Source organism: Pelodiscus sinensis, chromosome 10 (genome assembly GCF_052426305.1).
Source record: "Pelodiscus sinensis isolate ZL-2025 chromosome 10, ASM5242630v1, whole genome shotgun sequence".
Lineage (NCBI taxonomy): Eukaryota > Metazoa > Chordata > Testudines > Trionychidae > Pelodiscus > Pelodiscus sinensis.
The window spans coordinates 47,166,722-47,181,080 of NC_143061.1; the positions used below are offsets into that span (position 1 = coordinate 47,166,722).

General features: G+C 43.7%; 1 protein-coding gene across 4 annotated transcripts in view; it reads left to right on the forward strand.

Annotated features, from left to right (window-relative positions):
* LOC102447587 (glypican-5-like) overlaps positions 1–14,359 on the forward strand; it is a 749,086-nt gene that overhangs the window by 153,525 nt on the left and 581,202 nt on the right. For all 4 annotated transcript variants that reach the window (XM_075937487.2, XM_089780880.1, XM_006125190.4 and 1 more), the window contains exon 3: positions 2,728–3,422. In XM_075937487.2, the coding sequence (XP_075793602.2) occupies positions 2,728–3,422 (695 nt within the window). The remainder of the gene's footprint in view (positions 1–2,727; positions 3,423–14,359) is intronic.

Consider the following 14,359-nt stretch of genomic DNA (forward strand, 5'->3'; position numbering starts at 1 on the left):
ATATTTTTAAACAATATTGTTGGGTTTGATAGCAAAGTAGTTGTGGCCTGGATCCTGCACTGTTTTAGACTAGGGTTGCCAGGTGTCCGGTATTGAACTGGACAGTCCATTATTTTCGCCTCTTGCCTGGTAAAAAAATTCAGAAAATACCGGACACCTAAAATGTGAAATGAGGAGTAACGGTAGTTCAAACTAGGAAGACTAGTTCAAACTACCTAGTTCGTGCCCTGTGTAGCCGTGCTGCACGGGGTTCGAACCAGCGGGGTTTTAAAAATGGCGGCTCCCCGCTTATGCAAATGAAGCCCAGGAAATTCAAATCCCGGGCTTCATTTGCAAGTGCTGTATGCCTACATTACCCTCCTAGTTCGAACTAGGAGGGTAGTGTAGACATACCCCCAGTGCTTACTGGGGAGCTGTGCGGCCCGGCGCAGGAAGGCATGCCGCCGGCAGCCTGTTAAGGCCAAAAAGTCTCACCACACGGTTTTTAAAGGGGCCTCGGTGTTTTGGGTTTTTGGGTGGTTTTTTATTTTTAGATACATGCTTAATTTTCACGAAGCATACCGGAGCGGTTGACAAAGGCTTCCCTTGTTGACCGCGGCACATCTAGACTGCCCCACTGTGCCAGATCAGCTGATCGTTGGCACAGCGCGGCGGCCATTTTTATTTTAATGAAGCGGAGGTTATTTAAATCCCCACTTCTTTGCCTATGCCGAATAAACCAGAAAAATTCATGTGGGGGATCATCAAGGAATCTATTCTGAAGCACTTGTAAGAGAGGAAAGTGATCAGGAATAGTCAACATGGATTCACCAAGGGCCTGACCAACCTGATTGCCTTCTATGATGAGGTAACTGGGTCTGTGGCCATGGATAATGTGGTGGATGTGATATATCTTGACTTTAGCAAAGCTTTTGATATGGTCTCCCACATAATTCTTGCCAGCACGTTAAGAAAGCATGGATTGGGTAAATGGACAGTAAGGTGGGTAGAAAGCTGGCTAGATTGTTGGGCTCAATGGATAGCCTTTAACTACCTGAAGGGGGTTTCCAAAGAGGATGGAGAGAGGCTGTTGTGAGTAGTGACAGATGACAGAACAAGGAGCAATGGGCTCAAGTTGTGGTGGGGGAGGTCTAGGTTGGATGTTAGGAAAAAACTATTTCACTAGGAGGGTGGTGAAGTACTGGAATGAGTTACCTAGGAAAGTGGTGGAATCTCCATCCCTAGAGCTTGACAAAGACCTGGCAGGGATGATTTAGTTGGGATTGGTCCTGCTTTTAGCAGGGGATTGGTCTTGATGACCTCCTGAGGTCTCTTCCAACCTATGATGGTATGATTCTATGATTCTAAGTGCTGTTCACCCTAGTGACTGCCTTATGAAATGGAAACGTCAGTGTAATTTCTTAGTCAGTTACTTTTCAGATGCTCTTTGAGGTACTGCCCATACTTATTTGAAATTGTTTTTTTATGCCAAGTTTTATCTACTCTTCATTCTAGTCCATATTCACTTTCTACGTCAAAAGTCCATATCATTCCAAGTATACGTTTCATAAGTCTTTAGAGAAATATAAATGGTTCATTTTTTCTGTCTTTCCAATACGGGTAATTTGTGAGATGGAAAGCAAATTAAACACTAGCCAATGGTCATGGGATCAAGGAATGTTTTAGTCACATGGTATAGAATTTTTAAATTGTCAAGTCCTTTTAGCATGGTAATATTTAAGAAGGGCAAATATGCTCTATGATCAGAGGCTCCATTGATGGAGTCTTACTCTCAGATGTTTTTTTTTTAACTTAACATTATAAAGCTTCATCACTGATTCTGATGATATAGACTTCTGAATGACAAGATGCTGAAAGTCATAATACAGGTTATATCTCCCTGGTCCAGCACCCTTAGGACTTAACCACTCCCCAAACTAGGGAATCTGCTGGACCAGAGGATATCAATGCTGGCCCTTCTGCTGCTGCCACCTGCCAGCTGTGGGACTCTGCTCCAGTGGCAACAGAGGGGCCGACACTGACTAGGCATCCCCTCCCTGTCTGAGCTTGAATGTCACAGATGAGTTATTTGGGGCACTCTGGGAGGGTGGGGGAGGAGTTACTGAGCTCGGGGCCTGGATTTTTCTCATGAGTTCCCCAGCCTGGGAGCGCCCACAAGTGTGCCAGACCACAGATGTTGACGGACTACGGAAGTCCGGACTATAGAAGCAATGATTGTAGAAATGGCTTCTTACAGTTGCAATGCATTTCCTCATAGAGCAATCCTACCCGCAATCCTTACTGTCATGTAACAGCAAGACATGGGTTGCATTAAACAGGGTTTTGCCAGTTCAGGAATTTGATGCCTGATTTCTTGGTTCCCTTGTGCTCGTTACTAGAATGCCAGACTGTTCATTGTAAGCTGGAGATATGTCATGTATTGGTCAAAAACAGTGCTACTTTGGACATGTACCAAATGGACATGTGCACATACAATGGCAGCTACTAAAGTTGTGTGGTTTACTCTGCCAAGTATTGCCCATAGGATTGAACCAAAGCTTATTGAAATTAATGGGAATATTTCCATTGACTTCAACTGGCTGCTGATCAGGCACTTAATAATCCAAATCTGGTAATCTTGTTGGGACAGTCTGCCAGAGTCATATCATTTAATCATCAGTGTTCATGTGCATCAGTAAGTTATAAACCACTTCTCTATCAACCTCTAACTGTGTCTATGTTTTGCAGAGGCCTTTGAGTCATTGCTTCGCTTTGCAGAGAATCACACAACAACCCTGTTTGAGAGTGCTTACAGAGCCATGGCAAAAGAAGCTGCAGAGCCCATCAAAGAACTTTTTACAGACCTCTCTCTATATATTTTGGGTGCTGAGACTACAGTGGAAAATGCAGTTTTACGTTTCTTCGACAGTCTCTTTCCTTTGGTTTACAGTCGGCTAATAAACCCTGGAATGACAGATTTATCAGAGGAATACACTGAATGTCTACGACTAACAAGACAAGACATAAATCCCTTTGGACGTTATTCTAAAGAAGTGGTTACAGAGCTGTCAAAATCTCTTTGGGCAAGTAGGAAGCTAAACCAGGCCCTCAATATGGGCATTGAGGTGATAAACACGACTGAACATGCTGCTCTTACAAAGGAATGTAGTAAAGCGCTAGTGAAGATGCAGTACTGTCCACATTGCCAAGGTCTGACACTAATCAGACCTTGTGTGGGATATTGTCTAAATGTAATGCGGGGCTGTTTGGCCAGTGTGTCAGAGCTGGATATTCAATGGAGGGAGTATATTTCCACACTGGAATATCTGACTAATGAAATGGCTGGGTCACATGATCTGGAACTTGCACTTCTAGGAATCAGGAATTTAATCAATGAAGCCATCCTTCATGCACAACTGAATGGGCCACAACTCTCTGCCACAGTAAGTACTTCTTGATTATTTTGAAGTTCACTTTTCAGCTTTCGTTATTAGATGAATAAACATATCATCACTTAATGTTGGGTTTGCATCAATTAGCAGTCAACAAGACCTCTGTCAATAGTGCGTGTATATATCACAGATAATTACAATGGGAGTCTGTAGCAAGCAACTGACTTAAAATGAAAAAACAATGTAAACTTTCAGTGGAATTTCCTAAACAGAATATTTAGAGTATTTTACATATCTGGTTGATGCATGATGGGATTTCATTTGCACATTTTCATGCTAGAACTCCTAGAAACATTTTCAGAAGTCTCATTGTAATAGGACTTTTTAGCAAAGGGCACAGGGACATTCCAAAGGAATCAATGTGCTGTATCTAGGAAGTGTGGGACTGTTCATGTAAATATCTTTATTTGCTAAGAATTCCTGAAAGTACTTTCTTTAGAGTTAAATATCAATGTGAAGGAAGGAAGGAAGGAAGGAAGGAAAGGAGGAAGGAAGGAAGGAAGGGAGGGAGGGAGGGAGGGAGGGAGGAAGCAAGAGTAACATGATATGAAGATGATGATGAGAAAATGGCCAGAATGAAAGAGTGGTGAGATTATTAGAAGTGCTATTTTAATGTACAGCATTTATGTGACCAAAGGATAAAAATATGCTGATAGTGAATCCATCTTGTATGGGTGATAGGATTAAGGAGGCAGAGCTAGGGTGTTAGAATTACAAATAAATAACAGCAACACATAACAAACAAGCCTTCTGATAAATTGTAGGAAAGTAGTCCAGAAATTATTGAAATGACTAATGATGCAGCTGGCTACACTTGTATGAAGTCCAATACCACCATCAATAAAGAATCATGGCAGCTGTGCTCAAAACAGGGTAGAGACTAATCTAGGAAAATTCAAATTGATCCCATTGACTTGGAAGAAAAGGAAACCTCACTACAAAGTGAGAAGGAAATTTGTTGCACAGTGTTAGAAGTTTAATTCCTGTGCTGAACTTTGTTACCATATTATTTGGAGGAAGGGGGAATCTTTGGGAGGCATAAAGAATGTAATTCAAACCAGGAAAATATGTGCCAGATGGGTATGTCTGCATTGCAACCCGAACTGTTTACAGTTTAGAGCCATAGTGAAGAGATCAAATTCAGCAACATTTTCAGTTTGAAACAGATGACAAAACAAGGCAGTGAGAGCAAAATGAAAATGTAAAAAATAAGAATATACTGTATGATTATAAAACATTTGTTAAATATATACTTAGAGACAGTGTCATGATCCATGTTTTCTCAGGCTCATGAATGTTCTTTCTTCAATCATACTTGAATTTGAGGAGATATTTTCTACTCTATCTGGCATCCAAGAAAAAACTTGGAAAATCAGGACAGGGATGTCTAGGTTCATGGAATGGTTCCTGATTGTCTCTTCTATAGATCTTGTGCAAAGTTCATGATTCCTGGGACTTTCTTCCATTTGATGATGAGTCCATTGTAATGCCATAACCCATTGTATGCCTAAAAATAAAACAACAAAAGAACAATTCACCCATACCCCAGGAAACACTTAAATAACAAATCATCAATGTTAGAGACCCATTCCATTTCTTCATGAAGTGATACCATTGTTGTGATACTTTAGGTGTAGATACGGTGATCATGATATGTTGTATATGTCTATGTACTGTATAAAAGGCACATCTGATAGCTAGAATACAATACATAGACCTAATTCACCCCTAAACCTGACCCATGTAGTGCCATTGACTTCCAAAGAGGTAAATGAGAGCAAACTTAGGGTTTCTTGCTATTGGAGAAAAAATGACCTGACATATTCTATCTGTCGTAAGAAGTATTATATTCTAGCATGCATTTTGATGTCAATATTACATTGCACAATAGTCAGCATGTTGTAATTTTGACATTTAATTTTGGGGAAAGGGAAATATACAATGCAGGTGAATATCAGACAATCTAGGATCTTATCCTGCACCTTGAAGTCGATGAGAATTTTGTCTTTGATTTCAATGGAAGCACATTTGGGCCTTCAGATGTCTTTCAGGGTGGGAAAGTTTCTGTTTAATCCTAATTTAAGAATCTCATCTGAGTCATACATGATTTCCTTTCATTAAATTTAAACATTTTCCTTCAACTTTCCAGATGACCTCAACTAGATAACTATGGGGAAATCAAATATCAGAGGGATCGCCATGTTAGTCTGGATCTGCAAAAGCAACACATTTACATGCATCTGATGAAGTGGGTCTTTGCCCACGAAAGCTTACGCTCCAATACATCTGTTAGTCTATAAGGTGCCACAGGACTTCTTGTCGCTTAAGGGGAATTCTTAATTCTTCTTTTCAAGAGCTTTTCTTTTTCCTTCACTAAGACTATCTCAGTGTATTTTTTTCTTTACTATTTCATGGGCTCATCTTTAGTCCATCAAAAATATTTGGTATTTTGAAATTGATACATATATTGCAGTTCATGTTGTCCTCAGTTTTCCTCTCATTTTAGTTGTCAGGGTAAGATTATATTTCTGTGATAAAGCATATTCTCTTATATTGAGTAAGCATGTAGTCTGATATTGATTTAAAATGTTTGAGATTAGTTACAGGGGATAACCGTTCCTTAGAAGATTAAGGCCAATCATGCTGTTCCCTCTAGTGAGTCTGACTTCTCCGAAGAAATGTATGAGAGTTCTGGATATGATTTTAGAACTTCCAGTTGTGTGATGACTGATTAAAATCCTGCAGCCAGATCCTCAAATACACTCATTCCTCTTTATGCTATTCTGACATTATTTGTATCTATTATGTTGCTTTATTTGAAACATGCTTTCACATATGTACATGAACTTCCCACTCTTCTTTATATCATCACTACACAATGTAGTGATCAGTTTATATCTATGCAGTTTATTTTTGTAGATTTAGGAAACTAGGAGATGTGTGTCTTTTATGATAACCATGTCTGTAACAAACACTATACTTCATTCAATAATAAATACTCTAACCATGGAAAATTCAATCCAGTAGCAGAGCACGACTATTCACTTCCATTTATCTTAAGACAACCTTAATGCTCCTTCTTTTTTAGGAAACTTATACTTTTTGAAACAGCCACATGGAGCTTCCATGATAAAAACTGAAGTTTCTTGTTAGCTGATTGGCTAAGTGCTAATGAATAATAGAGATCTGACTTTTTTACCATACTCGCAGAAAGGGTTAAGTAAACCAGATAAAGTACTTACTATGTTTTTTACTCACAAGAAGTGTGCACCACACTTGTAAGAACAAAACATCTGTGTGCATGAATATGTGAGTTTGGCCTATAGCAATTTATTCCTAGGCCCACTGACAGAGGCGAGGCAAAGGGGGCAATCACCAGGGCCTGGCGATTCAAAAAGGCTAGGGCTTTCCAGCCACTGCTGCTGCTACTGCTACCGCAGCAACAATGGCAGAGTGCCTGCACCTTGAGCACTTTACATCACTGCTGGAATGCCTTCTGGGTGGTGCTGAGGGCCCCACCCCATCCAGGAATATGGAGCCCAGAGGCCTGCCAAAGGCCTCCCTTGTCAGTTTCATTAGAGCCAAAAGACATGTCTGATTCACCTGGATGACACGTGTGAAAAGCCATGACAAAGCTATTAGAACTCTCTTTCTCCTAAGGTTCCTACAGAACAGGCAGTGCCATTTGTGCAATGAGGCTGGCATACACCCAGCTACTTAAACTAATGTGGATCTGCAATGAGCTGCAGCATCCGCAATCATAATAATTATTTTCTGTTTTGTCTGCTAGAATCTGATTGTGTGTCATATTGGAAGGAATGCTGACGGCCTCCTGGTGCCAGAGATGTAGCCCTAGTTGTATGCTCTTGATACCAGTTTGAGAGAAACTTTCCTCTTTTCCCTCCCCCTCCCTTTTTGTTTTTGCTTTCTAAAGCTCAGTATTTTCATACATAAAATCAACCTTAGTTGTGTGGTTCAGTCTGTGCATTGCATGCAACAGCGCATTTTTATTATTTCTTGCAAGGTGGAAGAAATATACTCCTGAGCAAAATGATAATTGAGGTAAAGCAGGCCTGAAATGCATGCTACCCACTGGCACTGGTGAGAACTGTGCACAATTTTCTTATCTGCAGATGATCCGAATTCTCACATTCACCATCAGTTAAAGGTCATAGTCCCTAAGGGTATGACTAGACATTAGCGCAATTTCATGATATGTCCGGTATCTCGAAATAGCGGTTTCCACGTCTTTGCAACAAGCCCTTTATTTCAAAATATATTCAGAATCATGGGCTTGCTATTCCAACATCCTGATAAACCTCGTTTCATGAGGATTAAGGGACTTGTCGGAATAGCGGTCTATTTCAAAATTTCAAAATAGATAATCTCGAAATAAGCTGCGCAATTTGCATAGCTCGAATTGCATAACTTATTTCGAGCTACACCGTGCTGTATAGATGTACCATAAAGGATGATGATTAAAGAAATAATGGCTTTTAACAAAGCATTTAAAATGTGTTCTTAGTCCATTCCTACTCAGAAAAGCACTTAAATACACTCTTACCATAAAGTTGTGTTTACTCCAGTGAAAATAAAGCACACATTTAAGCATTGCTGAATGCATGCCGCACTCACTGCTATATATCAGTTAACTAGTATATCAAGTGCTGCTTTGCATTAGTAATTCCTTGAATGAAGTCATAATAAGGTGGTATTGCAGCTGTTTGTGGGGGGTTGAGAGAGGCTTGGTAGTAGAATCCTTTCTGGCACTGATGAACAGTTACTCATACATAGGTACATTTTATACCAGCAAATGATACCTGTAGAACAGTGGTCCCCAACCTTTTAGAGCTGCTGAGTGCCCGAGGGCGGGGCTGCTTGCGCGCCCGGGGGCGGGGCCGTGCATGCGCTGCGTGCCCGGGGGTGACGACCCCATGTGCCATGCGTCCGGGAGCAGGGCCAGAAATTTGCCGCGCACCCAGGGTCAGCGCCCCCCCATAGCCACGCGTTTGGGGCCGGTGCCCCCATAGCCGCGCATCCCGGCGCGGGCCGCACATTCGCTGCACGCCCAGGGCCATCGCCCCCATAGCTGTGTGCCCGGGGCCGGCACCCCCCATGCGGCACAGGTCTGCGCACGGGGCTGCACATTTGCCGCACGCCCAGGGGTGGGTCCGCCCATTCGCTGCACGCCCGGGCTGGCGCTCCTCATGCACCGTGCGCCTGAGAGTGCTATATCGTGGTGGCTTTTTGCTCATAATCCAAGAAGGTGGGCATGGAGGCTGGTGGGTTGGCACGGGCTCTGTGTCTCATCGATCTTGGGAAGGATTGTGCTGCTTGCTATGAGTATAATGTTTTCGGGGAGCCCTGGAACACACTTCTGTGCCAGTGGCTGGCTCTCATGGCTGACTGCCCAAGTCTCAGTTTTTTCTAAATGCAGCCGTTAAGCATGTCTGAGTGACTCCGCCAAGCAAGCTAAAACCAGCTGGTTACTGCCTGAGTTGCAATCGCTGGGTTGCATTTAAGCATCCCAGCCTGCAGCATTGCCAACTGTTTTCTGCTTGGTGTTTTCTGGTGGCACATGACTATGTGAGTTCTCATTTGAAATACCCCTCCCCGAAGCTCCTCATGCTGCTCCTTACCACTGCTCAGTTCATTGCCACAAAGAAACAAATGAGTTAGGAGCCCAGCTCCCATTGATTTTCAATGGAAATTGGGCACCTAGTGTCTCTTTATGCATTTTGAGAAGTGTGCTGGTGGTCCTCAGGCTAGTTCACATTGCTGAGCACCAGGTGTGTTTCTTCATGTGATCTAGAACCCGCTCTGCAGAAGTGTTGGGCAAATGCTGAGTGCTGGTGTCATGGGAACCTCTCATCACAAGGGGCATTTCCTCCTTTCTGCTCTGGGGATTAGCTCCTGCCGGGGGCCGCACCCTCTGATGGTCTGTGTCCCCGTTATCCTCGCTCTCTCTGCAACCCTTCTCATTCTTCTATGCTCCTCCCTCTCGAGGCATCAGAGTCTTTCAGAAGCAACTTTCCCAGGCAGTCACTCTACTCTGCCTGGTCTTTGCCACTTCCCCAGTGTCTGGCAGGGAAATGCAGGCCTGCCCTTCTCTCAGGGTTTCAGCTCAGAGACCCTCTGATCACCTGCCAAGGTCTGAACTACCCTATGCCCACTGCTTCCCCCTGAACCTTGCCTACCTTCCTGGCTTCCTGTCTCTCTGGTTTGCCCGATCAAACTCCCTCCTCCCAGGGATTACTGTAGATTATGCTCCATAGTCCCAAACACAGCTCCCTTCGCCTAGGGAGTGACTGCAGGCTACTTCCCATCACGCCTCAGCTGCTCTCAGCTGATCTGCTCCAGTTCCTGTCCAGTTGAGCTTCCTCTCTAATTAATTCCTGCTGCCTGGCTCCTCCTCCAGCTGCACACTGTGCCATTCATTGGCCTATCTGGCCACCTTAACCCCATCAGATCTTGGGGAGGGCAGCCACAGCTGGGTGTTAGTGCTTTGGCTCTTCACTTCTTGCAGCAGCATTCAGAAGCATGGAAGACCAAGCCCTTCATGAGGAGTGCCAGTTCTTACTCATAGAAAATCAGTGTCAAATTGAAATATCAGCTGCCCCCAACTTGCGACGCGATCGGTTCCGGAGATAGCATTGTAAGTCAGAAGCGTCGTAACTCAAGTCCACATTTACAACAGACATTGTACGCCGTCATAAATGCGGGGCCAAGGATATAAGTCGGGGGATTTCAGCCCTTTAGCACTTATGGAGTGTTGTGCGGGGGTCACTTATTGCATTTTGTATATTAACTTCAGTAGGCCTGTGCCTAGGCTAAGGAGCCCATCCAGAACGTTTTCTTTATAGAATCAAGGTCTTAAAACCTTGTTCATTTGTGCAGCTACATTAGGGCTCTTTTTAAAAAAGAGGACACCAGTAGAATGTGGGAAAGACACATTTTCCTATGTCTGGAGTGTTCTTTGTGCTTCATGAACAACTGTGTATTTCCTTCTTAACACTATTTTAGTGTCTGAAAATGGTGTATAGGAGAGAGCTGGGATGAAATTCTGAGGTGAGATAAAGAGCCATAACTCAACTGATCTCTAGTTAGCTCCATTGATTTACATCCTCTGAGGATCTGCCACATTGTATTGTCTGTGCTATACTAAAGAAACAGCTGAGAGAAAGCTTGATGGAGTATGATCATAATATTGAGAGCTGGGGGTTGCCAGGTGTCCAGTATTTTACTGGAGAGTCTGGTATTTGCGCTTTTTGTCCAATAAAAAAAATCAGAAAATACCGGACATGTGCAATGTCTGGTATTCTCTGATTTTTCCAGCTGTGCACCAGACAGAAGCCTGGTGGGGGCGGGGGGAAGCAGCTGAAAGGCAGGGCCACGATTGGCGCTAGGAGCTTGTGATTGCTCAGAAGCCTGGTGGGGGAGAGGGAGTGGCTGGGACTCCCAGACACTCCCCCCGCCCTCGCCAGGCTTCTGCGCAATCACAGGCTCACAGTGCCAATGGCGGCCCCGCCTCCTAGCTTGGGAGTCTGTAGCCAGACAGCCCCCTCCATCTCATCAATCTTGCTTGCCCTCTGAGATGTCTGTATACAGGGCAGAGAAGGAACAATAAGGAAAATCAGCATAGCCATTAAGCTTTGATCTGCTTTGATGCGAGATCAGGATATGCGTGGTTTCTCTGACTCTGAGTAAGCTGAAAACATGGATATGAGGAGAGAACGATTAAGGCAATAAGCTGAGCTCGAGGCTGCAAGAAGTGCCCGGCTGGCACCCATGTTGATATGAACACACACAGCCGTCCCTGGGAGAGGAATCTCCCACTGAGAAAAGAATGCCCAGTACTTCCAATTTAATCCTCTCAACTCTCTCTTACAAGTGTAAATTAAGTTCACAACTCCCTTGTAAGAAATGGTGTCACAAAAGACAGACTAGCACCATTTGGCATCACAGATAAGAAAGAGAAATACGTGACCCCATGGGTATAAAGATGGGTCCAGCAGCACACTCACTTTGAGTGTCAATCTACCCTCTACCTGCTGGTCGGGTTAGGTGTTTGACCTCCCGAGGTTCTATGGGGACGCCAACCTCATATTTTCGTCTTTCCTAGGAATTGAGGGACCGGCCCTGGCCTGACACACTGGAGTTGAGAGGCACAGAAGGGGGTAAAAATTGTACCTGGATGTGGTCCTCTGTCTTAAGTGTACACAGACTTGGAGCTCTTTAAAGATTAAGCTGTTACTTGGTACTATTATTTCTGTTTTCCTATCTTTATCTTCTTTGTAACCATTTTTAAGATCTATATTTTGCTAGCAGTTAAGAAATAGAGCAATAGCCATTGCAACCATATGATTTATAAGCTTCCTCAATAAACCTGTAACTGTTTAAGCTTTAACCTGACTCCTTCAGTTGCTGTAACAGAACCAGGCACAATTTAAAAGAACTTCAGCCGGTTTTAAGGGACAGATATAGGGAGAGCTTGGGCGTTTGGATTTGTGTCACTCCCAGGTGGCAGATCCGTTGGGGCACTTCTCAGCCTCCCTCAGGCTGCCCGCTGCGAAGGAATCACAGATTCTAGCAGCTAAAATCTGAAGTGTAATAAGCTCTCCCTGTAAGCTTATTGGGGCGCTCGTCAACCTCCTCCAGGTTGCCCGCTGCAAGGGACCCCGGTCTCAGCAGTTGAAGTCTCGGGTGTATAGCACACACACACACCACTCACTGCCCTGACCGTCGGCTGACAGAGTTCCAGATGGTAGGCGGGGCCATCATCGCTGCACTGTGCGCTTCAGAAGTCTAGCCAGGGCAGGGGGAGTGGCTGTGACCCCCAGCCACTCCCCCCACCCCCGCAAGGCTTCTGCGCAATCACAGGCTCTCAGTACCTATCGTGGCCCCGTCTCCCTTTTTTTTTTTTTGCTCGACCACACAATACCATGTGTCCGGTATGTTTTGAGAGACTATCTGGCAACCCTAGTTGTGAGATAAGAGCTAACCTTACTGGGGGAAAGAAAGACAATGGAGACAGGATGGGAATTAGCAAGGGAGGGAATTTTCTGACTTGTAAATGGCACTTTAAAGTTTGCTAGGGAAAGATCCAGTGAAAATGGGGTAGTTGGTAGTGGTGGATACGGGGCTGATTCAGTGACAGTGGGAGTTGTTTTCACTGACTTCAGTGGGAGTTAGGTTGGGTGCACAGGGAACCCAAAGTGGGGTTGATAGTTGAGGTTGAAAAAAGGCAGGTTAGAAGAGATTGGGTTGACTTCAGCAGTGAGGGAAGGGGAAAAGAGAGAAGGTTGTAGTGAAACCAGGGTGTGCAGGTTTGGACAAATCTTTTCAGTAGTGTTCCTTTGCTTTCATGAAAGGGAAAGGAACAATCTTTCCCAAGTGAAAGTGGGAAGTGAAAGTCCTGATAGGCACTAATTCCTGAAGTGATGATCAAAAGTCTCAGGGGTAGCCATGTTAGTCTGTAACATAAAAAAAAGCTTAAAAATGAGTGGTCCTCTAGCACCTTAGGGTATGTCCACACTTGCACCTTAGTTCGAACTAGGGATGCAAATGCAGGTATTTGAAATTGCTAATGAAGCGGGGATTTGAATATCCCACACTTCATTAGCATGATCTCGCTGGCGCGCTAGTTCGAATCACAGCTGATTCAAACCAGGAAGTGCGCACTGGGACGCGGTAGTTTGAACCAACCCCCTTGGTTCGAACTAACGTTACTCCTCAAAAAATGAGGAGTTACTCCTCAAAAAATGAGGTGACATGGTCAGCAGATTGTGCAACAGAGGGCATGAAATCAGAGACTGTAGAGCCTTGAAGTGACTGATAGAGATATTTGAGGAAAATTAGACTCTACAGCAAGATACGGTTTGTGGGAGAAGAACTAGTGGAGTTCCTTCAGCCCCTTCCCTTCTGAGTGGTTTTTAAAATGACATTCATCCTGCAGATGGGGTGAAATGTCAACCCAAGATGCATCATCTTCCCTTTCTTCTAAAATCTTCTCCCTAAGGGCTTTAAATAATATTTACCTGGATGTTTATATGACATCATTGTTAATGTTTCAATTTTGAAATTGGATGTAGTATAGCACTGGCACTAATACATAAGAAGCAGAAATACTTTGGCACAGAGTCAGTGATACCATTAAGGGACAGGCATGGGAAGCTAGTGAGGCATGAGGTTGACAACAAAGGGAGTCCAAATAAAAATGAATCTTTGCCTTCTGCTGTATGTTCATCCCCAAAAGTTTTGATACATTTTCCTGAGGGCAAAAGGTAGTTCAATTATGCCAGAGAATAGAAACCAGATAGAACTTGTGCAAGTGAGCAAAACATTTAGGATCACATTAATTACCTCCCACAACCTGAAAGGAAAAATAAAAAGTGTCTTGTTAGATTAGAAATCACTAGGGAGAATGCCTGCTAAGCAGGGCTGTTTGTGAAAGAGGGGGATCATTTTGGGATTTTAATTCAAAACTCTCACACAAAAAATAATGTGTCCATGAACTATACTTTATCTATAGTGTTAGTGTTTTATAAATGTCACACGGCAGGCACCCATTTGAATTTCCCCAAATCCATCTCTCTGAATTCTTAGCTGCTGAACACATGGTCTGTGTCTAGACTGGCAAGTTTTTCCACAAAAGCAGTTGCTTTTGCGGAAAAGCTTGCCAGCTGTCTACACTGGCCGCTTGAATTTCCGCAAGAACACAGACTTCCTACAGTCTGAAATCAGTACTTCTTGCGGAAATACTATGCTGCTCCCATTGGGGCAAAAGTCCTTTTGCGCAAAGCTTTTGTGCAAAAGGGCAAATGTAGACAGCTCAGATTTGTTTTGCGCAAAAAAGCATCTAGATTGGCATGGACGCTTTTCCGCAAAAAGTGCTTTTGTGGAAAAGTGTCCGTGTCAATCTAGATGCT